Below are 25,253 nucleotides of genomic sequence, written 5' to 3'. Positions count from 1 at the left end.
TTAGCATCACTGGGATCTAACGCCCATACCTTGGTTTCAGGGTTACATCATTGGAATCCAGCGTGTGCAACAGTGCGCCGCGACCTTTGTAAACTCGGAAAGGGGTAACCTGGTGGATGACGGGCCCAGCCGTAATGCACCACTTTGGTCCCTGATTCGACAAGACGGGTGGTCCCGGACCGGCCCGACTGGGATCAATCGGCGGGTGGTTCTTACTGCTAGGATCAACTGCGTTCCAGTAAGTCTCCCTCCCTTTCGTCCTGGGACTGGATCAAGGCTTATTTGAAAAGTGGGTATGGTGCTCCTAAGCGAACTTGGCGTCCCATTCGTGTATGCAGTACCTGCTAGTTCACGAGTGGGCGTCCCGTCGTTGGGCTCCTTGGTGGATGAGGTACTAAGGGCATCGGAAACTTTCTCTTTACTCCTATTAGTAATTTAAATCTTTCATACCCCTCTGGGGCCTCTACGAGGTCCCTACCTCATATTGATGAAGAGAATATAACATCAAAAAGAAACACCGAACCGAAGCTGCACCACCCCTTGTACCTAGATTCCTTTTCATACATTCTACCGGTGAAAAGGAAATAGGTAAAATGTTGCCCTTACTCATTCAGAAGGGTCTTGAAGGGCTTGCAGGGTCCCCGAAATCGGTAAAACGACTTAGATCGGGTGACCTTCCTCAGTGCGCTATTCAGAATTGCTTCTCCAAATAACATCTCTTGGTGGCATTCTAATTAAGATATCACATTGAATACATCGCGTGGTGTAATTGCCGAGTGGGATCTCCTTGAAACATCTGAAGAGGCCATATGCACCGAACTGAGAGATCAAGGATTGAAAGCCGTTAAGAGGATATTTATGTGTAAGGAGGGAAAAACTAGTCCCAACTAGGGTTCTTATCCTTACATTTAACACTCCTAAATCGCATACTTCCATCAAAGCTGGTTATCTGAACTGTCCTGTAAGGATGTACATTCCGAACCCGTTGCGATGTTTCAGATGTCAAAAATATGGCCAATCTCAGATGACATGCCGTTGATCACCTGCTTGTGCCTGCTGTGGAGCTAAAGAACATGACACAAAGGAATTTTCTGCCTCGAAACCATCATGTTTTAATTGTGGCGGTGAACACCTTGCATATTCAAGAGCATGCCAAAGATGGAAAGAAGAAAAACAAATTCAAAAAATCAAGACGGAACAGAATATCCCATATGCGGAAGCAAAGAAACAGGTAACATCAGTAAGTAGTGGAAAATCTTATGCAAAGGCAGTTTTGAGGAAGGTTTCTATTTCAACACAAACTGATATTTCAGCCTCGTCACGTGATTATTTTACGCTCCAAGCCTAATACTTGTTGACACAAACACAGCAAGATAAAGCAGTCGCTACTCCCATCTCAGTACCAACCAAGGAAGTAGCACCTAAAGAAAAATTTCCTCCAACTAAAACCCCGCCTGTTATTAGTGAGGTTCAGGAGGAAATGGAGGTAAATGAAGAAGAGGAAAGTGTGAAAGAATCTATTCTGGATCTTCATCCTGAGGAAGAAATGGATATTGGGCGCCCTCAATTTCCCAAAGGCAGAGTAAAATCCAAAGCGGGCCAAACAAAACTTGCTTCACTTCGGAAGCCAGCCAACGGTTCCACTAATTATGGCAAAATTATTGCAATGGAATTGTCGTGGATTCCGACGAAATATGTAGGATGTCAAAATGCTAATGCGCAAATACGAACCTGTTTGCTTTTGTCTGCAATTGGATCTTTCTTGACAGTACATATCCCTCTACCTGGCATCACTCCGTTATTTTAGCCTTTCCCAAACCAGGAAAGGTTCAATCGCTCACACAAAATTACCGACCAAAATCCCTCACCAGTTGTCTAGGTAAAACTCTAGAAAGGATGATACACAGATGACTTACCTGGGTTCTTGGAACTCAAAAGCTGCTTAACAATAATCAATTTGGATTCTAACAAAATAGATCCACTTTGGATCTCATGGTGAAAGCAGAGACTAACATCCGTAATGCTTATGTGAAAAATGAACACCTTATAATGGTAAGTTTGGATATTGTAAAGGCTTTTGACACAACCTGGAGGTATGGCGATTACAGCTACGAAAAACACGAAAGTGTGTGAAAATTAAGAAAGTACATATCAGTGTATAACTCATAACCTTAATGCCGGCTTCAGGGGTTAACGACAGAAATCGTAGGAAAGAAAACAATATGTAGGCCTCTGTTTCTGACATGAAATGTACACTTGGTATACTGTGTTAGTGGTATCGAAAGTTGAAATTGGCGGTTAAAGGGATTAATGCACGGTAATGGTGAGCGCACAGAGGTGCCTCACTTTTTTTTTCTTTCCAGCAGAGGCGGAATGCAAAAAAAATAAAAAGTAAAAAAAAAAAAGAAATATAAAGAATAGTACAAACTGAAACTGATGTAGTTAAGAGTCCAAATGAAACCCGTATGATAGTTAATGTATGCTGTACACTGTATCGACCTCGTGTGTCTAAAGTTGGAGTCAGTAAATTACAAAAAAAAAAAAAAAAAAAAAAAAAATATGTTTAAAAATCGAATTAAATATGCGAGGTCGAACAGTTCAGGACAGCCAGAAAATTAATTCGCTGGCAAAGTAGCGGTTAATAGGTGCTAAGCTTTGCAGAGGCAAAAAAAAAAAAGTTTGATAAAGCAGAAAATAGCATCTCGATCTTGTGTTCGGTAAACTAATGACTCACAAGAATTAAAAATATAGGGGAGTAGGAACGCAATATGGTACATGCGAGGTAAATAGATGGGCTCGAGCAGTTCAGGGTTAGAAATCTCATTCCTTTAGTGAGGACCTTTAATATAGCTATGGGAGTGCACTCACGTATTTAAGTCAGTTATGGAGTAATGATAATTAAAACAGAAATTTAATAAATTTTTTAATGATAAGTATACACAATACTTATATTCAAAGCTTATATCTCATAGCATCGAATTGGTGGGTACAAGTTTCTAGGCTGTAAGTCGCCAAAGATGTTGGATGTATAAATAATTCAATATGTACAAGCCTGTTAGCTGTTGAAGGATGCTAATGTTCAGTTTTAATTATATTATGGATATTAAATTGGTAGTTAATTAGCTTCTTATGTATGATGATATAGAGGGCCTTAATGAAGCAGTATTAAAGATACGCAGGTGGAAATTGATTATCCAATAGTTTGTAATAGAAGTATCTGATGCTATGTTTTGTTATTCATTGTTGTTGCTGATGTTGGCTATCCTCATACATTATGATAAGATGATATTAGAGTGTACCATTTTAGAGATTTCGGAAAGTCAATGAGTGAAAATGACTACATCAAAGTTGAAAGTATACGCTTATTGAATATATTCATGGTTGGCTTTGAGTTACATTAATATCACTATCCAGATCTAAGTAATTAGCTGTTGACGTTTACTAAAGTGAATTCAGGTGGATATACATATGCAAAATATTGTAGAAAGTTGGGGCAATTCCCAATAATAAATCATCTATGTATCTCCGAATACAAAGGTCTGGCGGCAGTGAGTATAGCGTATATAGGTAGAGGTTGGCAATAATCCAAATGGTAGGACTTCCCGTAGGAGTTCCTATAGTTGTTGGTAAACTGTATTTCCGTAAAAAATAAAGTTGTTGGATAGGTTGATCAAATTGCTCCAATGTACTGGATTACAATGTGTCTGTAAAATAAAGCTAAATGCATTTGGCTTTATCATCAAAAATGCATCATAAAGCCATCAAAAATGTTTTAGAATTGTTTTAGAAAGCCAACTTTGTTTTAGAATTTAGAGTGTTAAAATGTGATACACAACGATAGAGAAAGGATGCAAGTTTGCGCAGAGCGATTGAACTTCGATATCATGCACCAGTGGAAGAAGAAATATCAACAGTAATTATGTAGGGGAAGGATATAGCTACAGAAAGCAAGAAAAACTAAGATATTTGAAGTCAGAAGTTGGCTCGATAATCTTAAAAAATTTCCTAATAATTATAAGAAAAAAATGTGTGTTTTTTTATAGTTAGGGACGGTGCAGAATTGGAGCACGTAATTTTTTTTTGGTCTCTCTAAGACAGTGGTTCCCAAACTACTGAGATCTATGGACCCTTTCCAAAAATCAAAATAAAGTTCACGGACCCCCTTCAAATATTAAAAACGTTTGCGAACCTCTATATATAACATATGCATGTGTGTGTGTCACTATCCAGATCTAAGTAATTAGCTGTTGACGTTTTCTAAAGTGAGTTCAGGAGGATATACATATGCAAAATATTGTAGAAAGTTCGGTAATGCCCGTACACACACACCAACACTATTTGTAAAGGTTACAACCACAAAATCAAACGAAACAGCCCATGGAAATTTGCATAACTGTGGCCGTTCAGTAGAAAGCTGGTGCACATGCAAAAATTTGAATCGTGATGAGAGTGCTCATATAAACAGATAAAAGCAGTTCAGCAGTTATGTGAAAATTACCAAATGTTGAGCACGATTGTTACAGACGTTCGGTTGGTTTCATACAGTGCTACAGACAACGAAATGGCCAGTAGACAACATCTGGATGACTTTACCCGAGGTCGAATAATAATTGGGAAGCTCGAGAAAGGTCTAAGTGCGAGGACTGTGGCTGCAGAGTTCGGTATCGCCCATAGCATCGTCTCACGTGCGTGGTCGGCCTTCAGAACGACAGGTACAGCTGTTCGAAGGACCAGTGGTGGTCGTCCACGAAAAATAACCCCAATGGTGACCGCCATATACTCCTACAAGCCAAGAGGAACCGACACCAGACAGCAGGATCCATTGCAAACCAGCTACACAGGACGCAGGATATCGCAGTTTACTGTGGCCAGGCGACTCCACAAAGGTGGACTGTTTGCCCGAAGGCCAGTTAGCTGTGTCCCTTTAACGTCTGCCCACCGGAGACACCGTTTACAGTAGCGCATCGAACACAAGGACTGGACAGCAGCGCAATGGAGTATGGTACTCTTTACTGATGAGAGTAGATCCAGTCTCAGCAGCGATTCTGGACGTCAGCTAATTTTGGCGAGAGATTGGCACACAGTATCACCCCGCAAACATCACTGAAATGGATCGATATGTCGGTCAAGGTGTTCTCGTCTGGGGAGGCGCTATCTTTGATGTACGTACACCACTCCAGATACCGGAAGGCGGTACTGTAACCGGTGCACGCTACTGTACTGAGGTAATCCTTCTTCACGTGCTTTTTTTCCGAGGTGCCATTTGCCCCGAGTTCGTGTTTATGGATTATAACCACACCCCATCGCACTGCAGCTGTTGATATGCTTTTGGAAAGTGAGGACATTGTTCGTATGGATTGCCTGTCCGTTCCGCCGATCTACATGCTATCTGAAGTAACTGAAGTAAATCCCATCGAACACATATGGGACGCTCTGGGGAGACGTCTAGCGGCACGTCCACACCCACCAGAAAATGTTCACCAGCTGAAGATGCGCTGACAGAGGAATGGACGATGTTACCGCAAGAACTTATCAACAGCATTGTTCTAAGTATGGACAGGCAGTGAAAACCCTGCATCGACATTAGGGGTGGCCATATTTCCTACTGAGGACCACCTCTTCCTTTTGTTCCAACTTAGGCAGTGATGCATCTCTATCATGGCAGCCAGTGCTATGTTGCCATTTTTGAATAAAGTCCCTCTGTACCGGTTTGTTTCCGTTGTTGCTTCCTTTATCATTTCAGTACCTCACGAGGTTCCTTTACTAAGCTTTTCCCATATCTAGGCCACTCCTATGAGAAGCTATAGGTGAAAACCTGACTGGTCCTTAAGTTTTGCACACCAGTGTGTGTGTAAAGTGAAGTGTAAAGTGTGTTTAGGGTCAAACGGCACCAGGGGTTTCCCCCATCTCCGCGTAGTTTACATTGTGGTGTGATACAGTTCACTGTAAGGCCAGAGATTTAAAAGTATATGGATCTTGAGGTGTGTGATGTTGTGTACCGTTGTTCTTCTGGCCATTTAGCCGCCGGACTCCAGCTGAGGCCCGACGTTGCCCACACTTCGCCCCGTGGAGGCAGACCAGGTACACTAGTATTACAGTTATTTACTCTGGCAGGCCCTGCCACCTAGTTTCCTGAGATTTCAGTGGCAAGGACCTTAAAAAAAAAAAAAAAAAAAAAAAAACGTTTGCGTGGGTTGATCGCTAGATTGAAAGACCGAAATGTGAGCGAACTTAATTTGGAGCTATTAAATTTTGACCTGTGGGATATACGCTGGCGAGCAGGTAGAGAGGGAGAGGAGACTGAAGAATGGGGGGAGAAAGACAGAAGAAATGGGGTCGATAGAGGAGGCGACCCCATTATAAGTCAGTGGGGCATGCCCATGCCCCACCAGGAGGAAATCTGGGTTGGCGAGTAGGGGAGAAGGCAGGAGGGAAAAACCTCCTGTCTCCTCCCCTACCGCCGAGGGAGGGGGAAAGAAAGATGGGTCCAGCAAGAGCGCCGGCACCGATTGCCATTATGGCTGGCATATGCAGAAAGCTCTGCGGTCTCATTGGGCTGGTTGGAATTCAGCTGAATAGAAAGTCACTCGTGAGACTGTGTCCTGTCCGAAGGAGGTCCACATATCATTTCATGGTTGTTGTTGTGGTGGTGAATGCGGGAGAGTCCGCCTTCTTGTGAAGAGGCCTTGCGCATATTGAGTGTAGGCACTATAAGTATCTTTTTCAGTTAGTATCAGATATTCCTGGTCTCTTAGCATTATTTGGGTGGTAGTTATAAATCGGCAGCAGAGATCCTCGTACAGTGGGCAGTCGTACATCACGTGCCCCCATGTCTCGCGTAGTCCGCAGTGGCATAGGGGGGTGTCACTCAATCCGAATCCATGGAGTTTTCCTCTTATGGCGCCATGGCCGGTCAACAGGTAGGTGGCGAGTAGTCCAGGAGAAAGCCAAGGTGGATAGTTTGGGTACACCAGTTGTAGATCAGGAATAAATTTTTTTAGTTATTTCACCTTTGGTTGATGTCTGCCAGCGGGTTTGCCAGCTCTGGTTGAGATGTGTGAGGAGACGTTTGCGTTCCAATTTGTGGTCAGTTTCAGGGTCCAAAGTGAAGTTCAGATGGTTAGCCTCACGTCCCTTGGAGAGTTGATATATTAGGCCGCGGAAGACTATTTCAAGGTCTAGGGGAAGAGTCCCTGTCAGGGCCTGGAGGGCGTGTGTGCTTACAGTATTGCAGGCTCTTGTTATTATAAGTAATATATACCGTTGCGTGGTGTCCAGTTTTCTTCTGTTGACGGCCGTGGTAGCCTTCCGGTACCACACGCCAGCGGCATACGCTATGGCAGGCAGGAATACGGCTTTATAGAATAGCTTGAGGGTTCTCCTCGGCAGGCCCCAATCCTTGCGGGAGACCCTCATGAACAGAGCAGAGTATCTTCTGATCTTTTTCTGTATGTAGGTCAGATGAGGGGTGAATGAGAGGTTATTATCTAAGACAACCCCGAGGTGTTTTAGTTCCTTTGTCAGCTTAATTGTAGTTCCTTGGATGCGGATTTGTGGTGGTCTCCTGATGTCCAGGTTACCTTTTAACAGTATTGAGCTGGTCTTGGTTGAGGATATGCGGAGATTGTTTTCGTCGGTCCACTTCTGTAGGGTGTCAATGGCGCGAGTAGCAGAAGTTTCTAGCCTGGCTCTGCTGTCCTCTCGCAGTACCAGGGTCAGGTCGTCCGCGTATGCCTGAGTTGCCACACGACCTAGGTCTAGATTTAGAAAACCGTCGAGAACCATGTTCCAAAAGAGCGGGCCCAAGATTGAGCCCTGTGGGCAGCCTCTGAAGATCTGTCTGGAAATAGAATGATATGGAGTTTCTACAACAACCATTCTGTTGTCAAAATATGTTTTGACGCATTGGTATAGGTTGGCCGGGATGTTGGCCTTCCGGAGCCTGCCGAGGACGCTTGGCCACCACAAGGTGTCAAATGCCCCGGCAAAATCTATTGCGATTACAAGTAGATATTTATCGTTTGTTGTTTCAGCAGCTCTGGTAATGTTTTCCAAGGCATCCAGAGTGGAGCAGCCCCTCCTAAAGCCAAATTGATTCTGTGATTGTAGGCCTGCAGCCATGTAGCAATTTTCGATTCTAACTTTGAGGAGGTGTTCAAAGAGATTACTTAGTACAGAGAGAAGGGCTATTGGTCGGTATGACTCCGGAAGGTCCTGTTGCTTGTTTGGACTTTTCAGGATTAAGCGCAATTTGGCAGTCCTCCAAGCTTGTGGAAAGCATCCCTCATTAAGGCAGTGATTAAAGAGGGTGAGTATTACCTCTGGAATTGTCTCGATGGTCTTCTTGACGATTTCAGGCTCCAGTAAGTCGATACCCGGTGATTTCTTGTTGCGCAGTTTTGCTGCAGCAGTATGAAGTTCGGTGATGGTAAGTGGTTCTTCCTTATTGGTGGTAGTATAGGTATCATTGTCTTGACATAATTTTTGCTGTTCTGGTGTAGTGGGAGTAATATGTCCAGGCCAGGAAACATGCTGTCCAGGATGTTGTTGACATTATCCTGCCAGGTCTTGGTATAAGTGCCTAGCGGCGTCTTTGTTGCAGGGATGACTTCTCCCCTGGGGAGTTTGTTTGTCGTTATTCTGTAGACAACCGCTCAGGGGGTGCTCGTTTCCGGTTGTAGAAACAAGTTGCTCCCATGAGCGCTGTTTTCTGAGTCGGATTAGAGCCGTGTACTCATTTCTTGTGGTGCGATAGTGGTCGCGGATTGGTCTATTTCTGCTGCTGGCCAGGAAAGTCGTGCTCTCTGGAATAGTCTTCTCCTTGTGTTCACCTCGCGTCTGAGCTGTTGTAGTTCCGGGGACCACCAGGGGACGGCCCCTGGAGTTGGGGTTTTCCTTTTAATTGAGCAGTTTGCAGCGGCAGTGATGAGATCCACCACGGCGGTTTGGTGCTGGTCCGGGCTCAGCCCCTCTATTTGGAGGGTTTGTACTGCTTTTCTTAAGGTAGTCTGGAAGAGAGACCAGTCTGCCTTCTGTATGGCGTATCTATGTTGGTTTTGTCGGGTTGGTTGTTGTCTGTCTATGGTGCGTTGAAGAGTGAAGGTTATGACCCTGTGGTCCGATGTGGTCCAGCTTTCCCTGACCATCCATCCCGAGAGGTGACCAGCCAGAGACCTTGAGGCGAGTGTAATGTCAATTGTGGCTTCCCACATTGTGCTGGAAAAGGTGGTGGGGTTATTTGGCTGATTGAGTATAGTGAAGGTACTGTTTGCCAGGAACTCCTCTAGGTGTTGTCCATTTGTGGCGCTGTGATGCCCTCGGGTTTGGCTGAACCACGCCGGGGATCGACAATTCACATCCGCTCCCACGACGATCCTGGCATTCTGGAATTCTGTGAGTAAACTCTGCAGGTACCTGGTAGCTGGGAGGATATCTCCCCCTGGGCGGCAGTACAGTGAGACTGCATAGAGTTCGCCGAGCGGGGTTATAATATGGGCACATGCGGCCCAGGATGTACAGTAGCTGGAAATCATGGTTACAGTGACACTAGGGTTTCTAACCAGGATGCAAGCCCAGGGGTTGTCTCTATTATCCTGAACTATTTTGTAGGATAGGGGATACCTCTCATCCCCCGGCTGTGCACATAAGGCTCTTGGATAAGTAGGATGTCGAGGTTCTGTTCATTCGCTTTCTTGGTGAGTTGTCCGGCCACGGCCTTAGATCGCTGTGCGTTTAGCTGCGCGAAGTTTACCCTGTCTAGGTTAAAAGGTCTAAGGCGTGCGTCCATAATCAATCCTCATTTGGTATGCACCCTTAGCTTTGATGTAGATGGGACACTGATTGTTCCTGAGTGAGTGGTCCGCTGGCATCTTCTGTGATTTACAGTTTACACAGGTGGGCGGATCATCTTTTTTAGGGCAGGTGCCAAATTCATGGCCTTTGTCTGCACAGTGGCCGCAAGTAGGCTCTGTCTGGGCACAGGTGTGCGTCGTGTGTCCAAATCGACAGCAACGGAAGCATTTGGGAACAGACACATGCTCTTTGAAGCGATGGCTGCCCCAATGTATGAGGTGTGTGTGTGTGTTTGTGTATATATATATATATGTGTGTGTGGTCGAACACCGTTTCGCGGACCCGCTGGAACTGGTCTACAGACCCCATTTAAGAAACGCTGCTCTAAAAGGTATATAACTTAGCAAAGCAACGAAAAAAAAAAAAAAAAATTTATTTGTCTTTCGTGTGGTAAACAACAAGAGAGCTCGGGAAAATCAACTGTTCTGGTAGGTGCTGGTGAAAACCTTTGAATTACAGAGCAAATGTTATCCAAAGTAACGGAAATCCCCCTCCCCCGATTCCGCATGGTTGAGAACTAAAACAACTCCCTCGTATTGGAAGACTCGATCCAAGACATCCTAGGTTGTGATGCCTGCTCAGAAAAATTGTTGGCATGGAATACTGAATCCGCCAGAAAGCAGCACGCTGATATTTCAGGTGTAGCTTCAGTGACCAAAAATGAGCTCACAAAGATGCTCAGTGAGTCCATGGAGTCTATCTTACAACAGATAAGTGCCTGAGATCTCTGCAAACTTCTCTGACGAACTACTTCACATTTGTAAATTCATTTACGGTATGCAAGAAGAGAGCAACCTATTATAGAGGAAAATCTCAAAATCCTTCACAATATTAAGCAACTGATGGAGAAGATTGATAGCATGAAAAATAACACCTGCATGATGGATCAGGACTACAGGCCTCCCTTCGTCCGCTGAGCAACCAGGTTTGATGGTAAGCAAAGAAGTGGTTTGCTACCTGCGTCGTGAGGTCGATTGCACTCTCACCACAAAAAACAAAGCCAGTTCTTGGTCCTGCGGTTTGGCAAATTCAAGAGCCTCTCTTATTACACAGGAAGATGATGCGGACAGCTATCAGACGTCTCCTTCCTTTGAAGCTCCATGCCACTCATGTTCAGAGAGATTCATCATGACCCATCATCATATTCCCTTTAATCTGCTTTTATTTAAATCGCCGCTGAACCACCGCATCAGCAAAATCCTAAATCATTGCTGAACCACCGCATCAGCAAAAGCTTAAAAGAGAAAAACAAGATAGCGAAAAGCCCTGCAGACTCCAGGACTCTAGTTCCAATAGTATTAAAAAAGTGGCACCACCTTGTATGGGACCCACACTGCTGGTAAAGATCTCTGGCAGGTTACAGCACCTTGCTTTTCCAATAGCATTGGTCCCGATACTGACGTTCCTGGCTTACCCGACCAAGATTTGAATACTCAGGGCCAAATATAATATTACAGCTGTTCCTAGAGAAGGAACAGCTGTAATATTACACAATCGTGTCCCTATAATATTACTGCTGTTCCTAGAGAAGATCTTTATCACAAGATTAGGACCTACAACGCAGCCCAGTAATATCAAAGAAATGTGTAAAACTGAGTTCGGATTAACGATACAAGTTAAACAATTAAAAACAAGGCATCCTGCTTATTCTTCATTTGTTGTCACGAGCCGAAGGGGACAGTCCTCGATTGCTACTGAATTTCCAGGACTGGCCGACAGGGTCACTGGTAAAACCATACAGGTATAGACGGACGAACACATCGAGATCAAATAACCCATCTGAAACATCACAGTAGCAAATAACTCCTCCCTCTCTCTTAGGCAGGGTATAGGCAGTGTAAGGAGTTTCTCCAGATAGTTCAAAGCATCCAACAAGCTTCCTGTGCTACAAATCTGCACGATTATGACTGACTTTGACTACATTTACCTAGTTGAAACGTGGTTACGTAATATCAGACAACTAAATATTCTTGCTAATCCGCTTAGATATAAATGTGTAGGCACTGGAATATCTGCAAAACGGGGTGGGGAAACCATGACCCTGTATAAAGATGAATATCAGTCATTATAGTTACAAAAAAACTTAATGAAATCCATAAATGAACTTCCTAATAAAGCAAGTTTTGGTCCTGATAACTTCCAAAATTCATTGTCAAAATCAGGAGCCCTTACATTATTGAGGTCTTGCATCACTCATTCAATGAAACCCTTCAAAAACATATTCTCTCCTGTTTATGGAACAGCTGCATTGTCAGACCCATTCCCAAAATATATAAACCAAAAAATGCCAAAGACTACAGACCAAAAGCCATAAGGTGCACCCTCCTGAATATTTTTGCGAAGACCTTTCTGCCAACACTGCTTCGGGCATCGACCTCTGAACCTGCATTCTGGTTTAACAGGAAGATCAACTGTCACAAATCTCATTAAGATTCTTTTTCCGGATGCAGAAAGCACTTAACAATAAGGAACAGCTCAATATTATCTTCCTTGATATATCCGCAGCTTTTCACAATAACTCCATATTGGGTATGTTGAGGGTCTAACGGCTCCTGGGATTTCTCCCCTCTCCGCGTACGTTCTGTGTATCGAGTGACAGTGCCCTGTCAATGCCAGAGGTTTGATAGTGTGTGGGGAATGTAGTATGTTGTGCCCATTGTTCATCCGGCCTGTCAGCCGGATGAACAATGATATATCAAAGGCTGTCTCCTTAATGGAGAAATAAAAAAAAATGAAACCTTGGAGTAAAATAATATTTACTCAATAACAACAGACAGCTAATTAAATTAACAGTTATTAAAGTCGCAGAGGGTTCTCAACCAGGGGGGAATTCCCTCCGGGGGGATTTTAGGGTTTCAGGAAGGAATTAGGACCACAGAATGACAGACTCAAACTGTTGGAATATTGATCTTTCTACAGATTGTACATAATCTACAGGACATCACACTTTATTGGATGTCACATATTAAATTAAAAATAAAGATAAATATTTCACTTTTTTATCTTTTTTGGAATGCACCTTTTGAGTCAAACAATTTTGGAAAGGGGGAGGAATGAGATCAATCTTGGAAAGGGGGTAATGGCATTCTGACATATGGTGAAAAGGGTGCATGGGACAAAAAAGGTTGACTACCACTGAAATAGCACATTAATTAAAACGTCTCTTTCGTGTTATATTTGTTTTCGAATTCCTTATATTCAATTTTATTTCGAATGTAAAAATTTTTATTAAATTTTGCTTTTCTTTTCCTCATATTTTTAACTTAATGAAGTTTAAATTAATAGGTTTAATGGATTGTGAATAATTTTTCTTCATGCACTGCTGCGTGAAAGTATTTAAGTGCAATTTATTCAATAATTAGAATTTTTACTAAATCAAATTATTATGACCACTATTACTCCGAATTAGTGAGGTTTGACTGTAAATATTGACTAATTTATATTTCATTTCTAATCTAGAGTCGAGTCACACCTATAGAAACATGCAGGTACCCATGAAGAGCTTGTATTTTGAAGTGCCACAATCGGAAAGTGATCCCTTATTTTTAGGAAGGCAATGGATATTTAAAGAAATTGAGCAGGTGAGAGCAAATTCGTTTCTGTCCCACGATCATTTTATTAGGTAAACCTACCCTGTTGATGAAATGGAACATTCATTCGGTCATAGAATCATGTAATTATTCTGTGCTCTGCATACAGCAAATGGGCAGATCTATAGCTATATATATGTTTTATTAGCATTAGCAGAGGCACATAATGCAAGAAAGCAAGCTTATATAGCATCACCCAAAAAAAAAAAAAAAAAAAAAAAAAAGCAAACCCTTATTTCACTCATCCACTCGCTCCAAATGTTTGTCAAGTTCTACCTTGAATCTATTTAAGCTATCAACTTCCACAACAAAGGATGGAAGTCTGTTCCACCAATCACTACTTGCTGGCTAAAGGCAAATTTCCGCACATCTATCCTACATCTGTCTTTCCTCAATTTGGCGCACGATAGCCTTAGATGCTGATACGCGATTAAACTTCCAATAACCAACCAACCAACTTTCCTCAATTTGAATTTATGCCCTCTCAGGTGATTATTCTGAGCAAGAGGAAGAATCCCATCAGCATTGAGCATGCTCAAACCATTCAAGGCTTTATACACCTCTATCAGATCACCTCGCAGGTGCCTAGTCTCCAGACACTGTAATTTGCAAAACTTAAGCCTTTCTTCGTAAGAGCAACCCTTTGTTCCATTCACTAATCTTGTTTCCCTTCTCTGTACTCGTTCCAGCAGCTCTACATCCTTCTTGAAATGAGGCCTCCAGACCTGTATACAGTACTCAAGGTGTGGCCTGACCATTGCCTTATACAAGGGAATAATCACCTCCTTATCCCTGCTAGAAAAATTCCTGTATATCATTGACAATACACCATGAGCTACTCTTGCAGACCGTCTGCACTGCTCAGAGTACTTCATATCTGCATGCACATAGTGTGCATAGTATTAGGGTCAGGCGCCACCTGTGGTTTCCCACATCTGCGCCATATGTTCGCTGTGAAGGAATACAGTACTACTGTAAATGCCAGAAAAGTGTTGTGTGTTGTATATGAAATATTGCGTTAGGTTCTGTTGTGTGTCCTGGCATTTGGCCGCAGGGCCCCTAGTGGGACTCCACGTTGCCCGCACACACCACTAGGAGGTAGCCAGTCTGCCCATTATTCTCTGGCTTGTCTCCGCCAGGGTCGCCAGAGCTTCCTGGACGGAGACAAAAAAAAAAAAAAAAAAAAAAGGTAGAGTTGGGGAAGTACAGAGTGTACGCAAGAAAGGAGGGTATAGCTAGAAATATGGAGGATGTAGGCGAAGGTATCCTCCAGGTTATCAATGGAGCAATAAGCGCCATCAGTTGAAAGGGGAACCCGGGAAGGACAATAAATAAGGCAGCAAGAGAGCCGTGTGCAATTTGCCACTGAGGAATGAGATGGTCCATACGTCAGTTGATCCTATCCAGGTTAAGATCGGTTGGCCAGTTAGGTTAGGATCAGATGTTTGGGTTGTTCCTATTTTGTGTTGGCAATAGGGTGCTCCGTCTTGTGGAGAGGGCTTGTGCAAACTTGGTAAACTCATAGTAGTAGTTTTCTTCTGTGATGAATAAGTGTTCGTTTCCTTGAGGGTTATCTTGTATACGAGTAAACAGGATGCTGCGGAGGTCCTCATAGTGTTGGCAGGTATATACTAGATGGTTCCAGTCTTCTATTTCACCACATGCACAGTAGGGGTTGTCAATGATTCCCATGGATGTTAATTTATGGTTTATCGATCCGTGTCCAGTGATGAGGTAGGTGGTATGAAGACCAGGAGAAAACCAAGTTGGAGATTTAGGAAATACGGCATTCACATAAGGTATAAATTTCTTGGTGATTGGGCCCTTGTCGGTAGCAGTCCATCTGTCCTGCCAGGTCTGAAGTAGTAGGATGGCAATTTTTTTCTTTTCCTGCCTGATTTCATTCAGGTTATTGATGGAGTGTCCAAGGATAGTTGCTGGTATACCCCTGGATAGACAGTAGTGGAGGCCCCTTCGAATAACCTCCAGATCAAGCGGAAGGACGCCCGCAAGAACCTGAAGGGCTGGGTTGCTAACTGTGCAGCATGCCCTTGTAATAGTAAGAAGGATGGTGCGCTGGATGGTTCCCAGTTTACGTTTGTTGTTGTAAAGAGTTGCCCTGCGAAACCAGACCCCTGATCCATACGTTATGAAGGGAAGGAAGATTGATTTGTACAGAATCTTAAGGGTGCGTCGGTTCAATCCCCAATCGCGACGACTCACCCGTGCGATGAGAGCAGTGTAGTTTCTCACTTTCGCGTGGAGGTGTGCATGATGCGGAGAGAAAGTGAGCTTAGAGTCAAGTACTATTCCCAGTAGTTTTAACGTAGAAACTAGCTTGACAGTTTGGCCTAGAAGTTTGATAGTGGGGTTTCTAGTAGGCTGCAGTGATCCCTTCAGGAGAATGGATTGTGTCTTTTGGGGTGAGAGTCTTAGTTTGTGTAGGGCTGCCCAGTTCTGAAGGATTTGAAGTGCCTGGTTTCCTCTGGCTTCCAGAGAAGCTCTGCTGTCAGCCTCAATCGAAATGGTCACATCATCAGCAAAGGATCTGCATGCACAATTACTCCCAGGTCCTTTTCATTCTATACCAATGTAGTACCACAGAGTTGATATATACATGCGTCTTCCATCAGGAAAGAGCACAGCTATCGACCTATCAATATGCTCTCCAACATTATTTCCATTACTTGATTGGTCAGTACACAGATACTGATCGCTGCCTCTCAGCAGCGATCAGTATCCAATAATCATTACCATGGCAATGGGAACAACATGTCAGTCATGTAGAAATCGCAGATGGAAATTAAATGAAGTGGATTGGAAAATGTACAAATCTATTGCAAAATGCAATGCAGATACTCTCAAACAAAAATTTTTAGATGCAGCAGTACACTCATCGACATGGTAACGTGTACACAGTGAGGGGACCTCCCAGTGATGCTGATCAAATGCCCATAGCCTAGGTTCCACGCTAACATCAATGGATTCCAGCGTGTTTACTGTGAGCTGCAACCTGTGGAAATTTGGAAAGGGGATCATGGTGGTTGAGGGGCCCAGCTTCGATACTCAACTTTGGCACCTGCAGCGACAAAATGAAATGGGTGGTCCTGGATGGCCGGGCTAGGATCACCGGGTAGTGGGTTTGCCTGCAATGGTCAACCATGTCAATGCCGTGCCCCTACTCTTATGGTCTGAGGGACAGGATTCAGGCTGGGGATAGTGTCTGGGTAGCCCTGACATCTCACTCCCGAATACACTTACTGCTTGCTGGATAGTGGGCGTCCCTTTGGGTTCTGCGATGGGTGGGGAGCCCAGGCACTGAATAAATATAAAAGCACTCACGAATCCTGATAAAACTGGCTTCTGGGATCCCAAACCAGTAGCTAACTGAAAACAATAACCTAGACACAGACAATTCCACAGCAGCAAAGAGATCATGAACTGAATTTCTGTCCAGTCTCATTCCCAAGTTTCTGATCATGCATTCCCACATAAGAAACCAACACCAAATTGGCCCTACTGGGATCAGTCGGTTGGTGGTTCTTACTGCTAGGGTCAACTCTGTTCAAAACTATGCCTCACTGCCTCTGACCGTGGCACGGGATCAAGGCTAATTTGGAAATGTGGTTATGATGCTCCTAAGCGAACTTGCCATCCCACTCGTGTATGTAGTACCTTCTAGTTCTCGGGTGGGTATCCCCTCGTATGACACCATGTTTGAGGTATTTAGGGCATCTGATTTTTTTATTATTTATATAAATCCTGTTTCTTCTGGAGCCCCAACAAGGCCAATACCTAATCGATCAGATGACGACACCAATTCTGTTAAAAGAGCCAAAACTGAGGAAAAAACACCATCTCTGACACCGCTCTTCCTCATTCTCGATACCACCAGGGGGCAGTCAAGTTTTAAGATGTCACTTTTCTTTATCCAGAAAGGATTAGAAGGGTTGGCAGGATCACCTAAATCCGTAAAACGGCTGCATTCTGGCAACCTGTTGATCGAAGCTTCAAACTCAAAACAAGCTGCAAAAATCGGGCACCCACTATCATCCCTCTTTCAGAGTTGATTAATAATTCACGGTGTTTATCCATACTTACATCGAATTACTGTCTACGTGAATGCAACGCATGAACATCATGGAATATCAACTGCTAGTTGCCATCAACAGAATTCAATCCTGAACCTCACACTACGGATATCAACTATCTGAAAAGAAATCTAATACCACCAACTTTTGTAAGATCATAAAATGGAAACCACATAGTGTCATGTTTTTTTAATACATATAACAATTTTGTTTTATTTTTTTAAATTTTAAATAAATTTGATATTTTTGTTTTTATTATTACTTTATTTTTACGAAAGTAAAAGTTGAAAAAAAAAAAAAAAACAGTGCTTTTAATAATTATTATTTTTTATTAAAAACTAAAGATCCAGAGCAATTATAGCAATCAATTAAGAAAATAAGAATTATTTCCATGCTTCAATCAGAATTCAAATAAATGAACGTTTTAAATGAAAATAACAGTGCCAATGGATAAAAACTACATCCTTTTGATAGATTCATTTCAAATATTCTTTATAATTTTTGATCAATAAACACAGAAACATGGAAATAGATAATAACGCGGGAGAGATAGTTAGCGCCATGTGTAATATTCAAATTGCGCACGCTTCCCGGTGCGAACTTTGAATATTATACCTGTCATTGCCCTCAATCCCGCATGTTTCTAAATTTCTTTCAAAACTTCAACTAACTTTTGGAAACAAATTAAGAATTAAGCAGCATATGAAAAATAATTTAAAGTGCAGTATTAATTAAAAAAAAAATAATGCAGTTAAGTTCATTTTAATGTTGATAGTAAGTAAGTAGGCCTGACATAGCCGAGTGGTCAGGAGCAAGAGTGCATAGTACGTATTCCTTGAGTGGACTAGGGTTCAAGCCCGTGACTACTAAATACGATAAATATTTGTATTGACGATTTATTGTAAACTCTACTGACCTGGTTGTCGTGCTGGAATATAACAGAAAATTTAAGTAAAAACAAATAAATCTTTGAGACACTAGATACTTGTTTTATTTCGAATATTACGATATTAATGTTTAACTGATTTTTATACAAAGGAGTTGTCCTCTGGTTCAGAGAGCAGCAAAGGAATTGTTATTGCTGGTGGTCCAGGAAGTGGCAAAACTGCGATTGCGATGCAGCTTGTAGATCACAGTTGTTTTGGCAGGAAAAAGGATGACACTTTATATCAAGGTACTGTGTTTCTTTTATTTGAATGGAAAATATTTATTGTGGTTCTTATTATTCTTAAACACCTAGTTAAATATATTCTTCAAATTGGGCACTGGTATATGGTGAGGGGACCCAGCAGTGATGCTGCTGGCCTTCCAGATTAGCATCACTGTAATCCAACGATCATAATTTTGTGGCCCCGGATGCCAAGACAATTGTGACCAGGCGACTTATCTGTGTACTCTTTCAGTGACACATCTTTCTGGAGCAAACAGTAGTTCTTTTTAAGTTCCTACATTTTCAAAAAAAAAATTTTGTTTATTTGATAGAAACTCTTCAAGCAAGAAGTTATTCTAGAGGGCGAGAAAGGAAAACCACCTGTTTTTATATATATTTTTTCTTAACTACGAATCCTTACTAATCTTGTTCACACCAGGCACTGCTCCTGCCTCCCCGTGCCTTGGCGGGAAGCTTGGCAGAAAAGTTGATCTGCCAAGGGATAAAAGGAGAAAGTACAGAGCAGAATGTGTTTCTCCCTTTAGAGCTGATAAGTCAGACACTGAAAGTCATTATGACATTTCACAATGAAAGAGGTTTAATACAAATTCAACAACAACAGATTTTCCTGCATTTCTAATATTGCTATCACTTTCAGACCCTTCCAGCAAATTATCTTATTTCCTCATCCAGAAACACCTAGAGAGAGACTACTGCATGATCTCCCAAGACTGTGAAGAGACTGTAATCTGGAGACTTGCTCCTACGACTACGACTTACAACTTTTGCTGGAATACCAGTGAAAGTATCTCCCCATGCAACTCTAAATACATCTAAAGTGGTGATATCTAGCTGGGATCTGTTGAATGTGATGAAGGAAGAAATAACTCAAGATGGTCAGGAGCAAAATGTTATTGCTGCCAAAATAATCATGATTAAAAAAGACAATAAGCTTACTCCTACTACGAATATTATCCTTACATTTAATTCCCCAAAACTCTCATTGGTAAAACAGGTTACCTGCTTTGCACTTTTGTCCATTCATTCCCAATCTTTTGTGGTGTTCCAAGTGCCAAAATTTCAGCCACTCTCAGGCCACATGCAGAGGAAACCCAGTTTGTCCCAACCTTGATCTTCTGATCATACTCAATCTGAATGTTTGCTGATAGAAATCACTTCTCTCAACTACAAAGGCATCCATACATCCTGCGTACTCTAAAATTTGTGGCAGATGGGAAATCTGGAAAAAAAAAAAAGTTGAGAAAATTAAGATATCGGGAAGCGAGGAAACAAATTTATCTTACAGCAGCCAAATGTAGCTATCCAGTATTGCACAAAAAGAACAAACAAGTGTCCACCCAAACTGACGTTACAGTCCCTTCATATGAATCTCCTACTAGGCTCGAGCTGTGCTCTCTCAAAATCCTACAACATATCCAATTTTCAGTATCAAAGCTATTACAAAGAAATCGCAATATCAAATTATGCAGGATGCCAGGTCATACAGGGTTAACTGGAAATGAAAGAGCAGAAAAAGCAGCAAAAGAAGCTTCCACCTTTCATTACGCCTTTCACACAATACCATATACAGCTTACAAATTCTTAATCCATCAAAGCAGTACAAAAGAATGGCAACAACACTGGCTAGATCGGACTAACAACAAACATTGTCTAATTAAATAAACACTTAAACCGTGGACTGCTAGCTTCCAATCGAATAGACAGGAAATAACTCTTGCTCGATTGCAATCAGGTGTACACATATGACTCACTCATACCTTCTCAGAGGTGAAGACCCCCATCCCCCCAATATCAAAACTGTCAAGTTCCGCTAACTACACTAACGCTAACTACACTTAATAATGCTACTAATGCATTAGCATTAGTAAAGGTATATGATGCAAGAAAGCAAGCTTATATAGAATCAGCCAAAAAAACCAAAAAAAAACCTCATTTCACCAATCCACTCACTCCAAATGTTTGTCTAGTTCTGCCTTGAATCTATTGAGGCTATCAACTTCTACAACGACAGATGGAAGTTTGTTCCAGCATTCAACCACCTGCGGGCTAAAGGCAAACCTCCACACATCTATCCTACAACTGTCTTTCCTCCTCAATTTGAATTTATGCCCTCTGAGGCGATTGTTCTGAGCAAGAGGAAGAGTCCCATTAGCATTGAGCTTGCTCAAACCATTCAAGGCCTTATACACCACAGTCAGATCACCTCACTGGTGCCTAGTCTCCAGACACTGTAATTTCTTCATAAAAGCAACCCTTTGTTCCGTTCACTAATCTTGTTGCCATTTTCTGTACTCGTTCCAGCAGCTCTATACTTCACTTCATGGTGAAGTATAGAGCTGCTGTCTACTCTCTAGTTGGATTCTGCTTACAGGAAACCTATTATGGGATGCTCTTACGGAGAAAGGATTAAGTTCTGCAAAATTTTCATAGAGAACGTGTAAGAGCCTTTCAAACAATAATGAATGCATAAAACAACTCAATGCTTAAAACAATTTTATATAACTGGCCAAATATTTCTGACATTTTCCTCTTCCTTAAATTAACTGGATACTTCCAAAACATATAAAATTAATAGTATACCATTCACAGAGAAGCTATGAAGTGTCCGTAAACACTCAGAACAGGCAAGTAACACTCCTATTACAATATCAGTGACATCTCTTTCCTCACCAGTGATTGCTACTACATCACATAGTCCAAGTTCCAATTCCACAAAGAATATCTGAGACACCTCCATGGATACTGATAATCTCATCTAACCAGGAAGGTCTTATTCTAGAAATATGTGCGGAAGAAAATATGGAAATTAGTCGGCCTATATTTTCAAGTCTGACTACCATAAAACTGCAATAATAAAAGAGCAGTCAGATACAGCTTATTGAACTCATTTCAAGTAATGCGTTTTAGTTTACAGTGGAATTGTAGAGGACTTTGTAGCAATATCAATGATAATCATGTCTTAATCCATGTCTACTCTCTAGTTGGATTATGCTTACAGGAAACCTATTATGGGGTACTCTTACGGAAAAAGGCTTAAGTTCTGCAAATTGCAGAAAAATAGACACCTGTGAGGCAATATGACTGAGGTGAATAAGGCCTTAAATGGATTGAGCAGGATCAATGCTTATAGAATTTTTCTTCTTGCTCAGATTAAAAACCTGAGGGGGGGCATTCAAACAGAGGAACGACTGTTGTAGAATAGATGTGTGGAAATATACCTTTAGCCAGCGGGTAATTGATTGCTGGAACAAACTTCCATCTGTTGTTGTGAAAGGTGATAGCTTAAATAAATTTAAGGCAGAACTAGATAAACATTTGGAACAAGTGGGTAAGTGAAATGAGAAGGGTTTTATTTTACTTTTGGCTGATGTTGTATAAGCTTTCTTTCTTTCTTGCATCAGACACCAATGTGACGAAACCTTATGATCACCTTCCTAATATGATGTTAATCCACCACATGCAGCCAAAACAGCTTGTTCCCAGTGAGGCATGCACACTACAAGATTTCTTTTTTTTTCTTAGTTGTTGGCACATCAGCTTCTATGGTCTTAATGCATCTCCCAAAGTTTTTTGCATTTTACTCTGATCCAAGCTCGAGGCGGGATTCGAACCCGCAACCGTGGTTGCCAGGCAGGCACTTTACCCACCTGACTAGCCCGGTTGGTGTGATATCTGGTACCAACATGTAACCAGAAGTACTTAAACTCCCGTAAGGTCTGTGGTTGCGACGCTGCAAATCGGAGTTGCTGTTCCAACACAAACCACAGATGGTCGATGGGATTGATGTCTGGGGAACTTGGAGGCCAGGACAATACCTGAAAGTCTTCCTAATGTTCCGCGAACCAGTCACAAACAATCCGGGCAGTGTGGCATGGCACCTTATCCTGTTGAAAGACAGCACCACTAGAGGGGAAGATTGTTGCCATCAAAGGGTGTACCTGGTCAGCAATGATGTTTAAGTGTAAGGTGTAAGGTATGTTAGTGTCTAATGGCTCCTGGGATTTCTCCCATTTCTGCGGGTGTACATTGTATTGGGCCAGAGATTTAAAGGTGTGTGTGGGTGGGGGGGGGTCATGTGCTGTATATTGTATTGTGCCCTTTGTTCCTCCGGTCTATTAGCCGCTTAGTCCCTAGTGGAACCCGACATTACCACACCCTGCCACAGGGAGGCTGACCAGGCATACCACAGATGCTAGAGTACTCTCGCAGATTCTGCCACTACTTTCCTGGAATTTCAGTGGCTAGGACCAGATTTGGGAATGAGATGATTGATGTTTTTGAGCAACGGTTGTAATTTTAACAGCGCGTAGGGTTGTTCGCTGAAAAGTTGTTCTAGCTTGGTTCCCGAGTTATTAACCGGAATGTCTTATCTCCCGCAGGTGATTTCCTTCATCACAAGGTGCTAAAGAATCTGGTGGTTTTCCATTCCGACAATGTACTCAAATCAAGAGCAAGCGGATATGCACTTTATGTACGGTTTGGCGGACGACAATGCTCTGAAGGCTCGTCGTTTGTACCACGAAAGGTGCTCAGAACGAAAATGTCCAGACAGGAAAACGTTTGAAAGTATCCATCGCCGCCTTTGTGAACATGGGACCTTTACACCTCGTGCTGCCGACAGAGGACAACATCCAAAATCTCCTCCTCTACTTCAGGAATCGTAGATCTTGGTCGTCCTCTGTCAGCAGCATGCGGTGTAAAGGTTCCATGTACACAAAGGGGGCGATGGATACTTTCAAACGTTTTCCTGTCTGGACATCTTCGTTCTGGGAACGTTTCGTGGTACAAACAACGAGCTTCCAGAGCATTGCTGTCCGCCAAACCATACATAAAGTGCATATCCGCTTGCTCCTGATTTGAGTACGTGGTCGGAATGGAAAAGCACCAGATTCTTTAGTACCTTGTGATGAAGGAAATCACCTGCGGGAGATAAGACATTCCGGTTAATAACTCGGGAACCAAACAATTCCGGAACTATGTTGAAGAAAATATAGATGGAGAAGTTATTAACCACAAAATGGCAGGCCTAGATGAAGAACATAAGAGAGAAAGAATGTTAAGAACCTAAAAAAAAAAAAAAAAAAAATCAAGTGGAATTAAGGCTGAATTAACAGGCAAATCATATGTACAAAAGCTGAAAAGGAAATGACTGAAAGTGAGAGGAAGGTAATAAATATTTCATCAGGGGGCTACACCTGATCATGTACCAAACACTGTGTTTCTATGCAAACCCATGTTGATGGAGAAACTATTAACAAAAAAAAAAAAAAAAAAACGACATCCTCTCCTAACCAAGTTTCATTGGCATAAAAGACTCATCTGGTGCAAAGAGCATGCAAGTTGGATGTTAGAAGACTGGAAGAAGGTGTGCTGGTCGAATGAGTCATGTTATTTGCTCCACAACGTGGATGATCGTGTACGGATTTGGCATCAACAACCTGAGGCACTTCATCCAACATGCATGGTATCAAAAGTGCAGGCCAGTGGAGGTAGTTTTATAGTGTGGGGCATGTTTCGCTAGCAGGAACTTGGACCCCTGGTGCATGTGGAACAACGTATCACTGGTCTCTGCTATTGTCAATGGTTTCTTCCAAGATGACAATGCACCGAGCCATTGGGTACTTGTTGTGCAGGAATGGTTTGAGGAACACAGTTGTGACTTCTAGTATATCGATTGGCTTCCGAACTTCCTTCGATATCAATCCCCTAGAACACTTGTGGGACACTATGGAAAGGCGTATCAGGCGTCTGGATACACAAATCATCTCCATACCTTTATTGCTGACTGTAGTATACACAGCTTGGTTGGCCATACCTGCCAAAGGCTTCCGACATCTTGTTGAATCAATGGCTCATCAGATAGCTGCTGTACTGAGAGCAAAACGATGACCTATGAAGCATTAGGTAGGTGGTCAGTCATAATTCAGTGATCACTTAGTGTATATGTATATAGCGAAGTTGGCAGTTTCTGGCTAGGAGCCGCTTGCTAATAAAAAAAAAAAAAAAAAAAAAAAATGCCCATTGTAGGTGCTATTGCCGGTGAACCGCATGGACACTTGGAGTGGCCTGTGGCTATGCAGCCCCATTTTACGCAGGGTTCGATGTATTGTGTGTTGTGACTCTTTACACCTGTCACCAGCATTCCAATTAGCGGTTAGTTGCGCTACCGTCGCCCTTCTGTTGCCACGTACCATCCGGGAGAGCTTTCGCTCACCTCGAGCATCGATGAGCTGTGGTCGCCCAATACCTCACTGGCGGTTCGCGTGTTTTCCCTCCCCAGATCACTTTTGCTAGGTACTAACCACGGCTGACTGTGAGCATCCCACCAGCCAAGCCGCTTTGGATATGCTATGTCTGAATGGGTAGCACAGTGGGATCGTTACCGTCCTACTCATACCAGGTGGAAAAACTGGGGATTTTCGTTCAGTTAAAACAGGCAAATCGACCATAGAACACATGCAATTAACAGACATAAGGCACACAGCATGGCTGATGATTTAATTATTTGGTGGCCTAACAATAATAGTTTTTTCTTTTTTCTTTTTTTTT

General features: G+C 42.5%; 1 protein-coding gene across 4 annotated transcripts in view; it reads left to right on the top strand.

Annotated features, from left to right (window-relative positions):
- Nucleotides 1-25,253, top strand: part of rols (zinc-RING finger and ankyrin repeat domain-containing protein rolling pebbles) — a 428,429-nt gene that overhangs the window by 212,043 nt on the left and 191,133 nt on the right. For all 4 annotated transcript variants that reach the window (XM_090369443.1, XM_090369444.1, XM_090369445.1 and 1 more), the window contains 2 exons: nt 13,312-13,433; nt 18,572-18,707. In XM_090369443.1, the coding sequence (XP_090225569.1) occupies nt 13,312-13,433; nt 18,572-18,707 (258 nt within the window). The remainder of the gene's footprint in view (nt 1-13,311; nt 13,434-18,571; nt 18,708-25,253) is intronic.

The sequence above is a fragment of the Mastigoproctus giganteus genome, chromosome 3 (genome assembly GCF_048544385.1).
Source record: "Mastigoproctus giganteus isolate SK-2022 chromosome 3, ASM4854438v1, whole genome shotgun sequence".
In the NCBI taxonomy this organism is placed as follows: Eukaryota; Metazoa; Arthropoda; class Arachnida; order Uropygi; family Thelyphonidae; genus Mastigoproctus; species Mastigoproctus giganteus.
The sequence above is the reverse complement of the archived record's forward strand: the minus strand, read 5'-3'. Positions and strand labels throughout refer to the sequence as shown.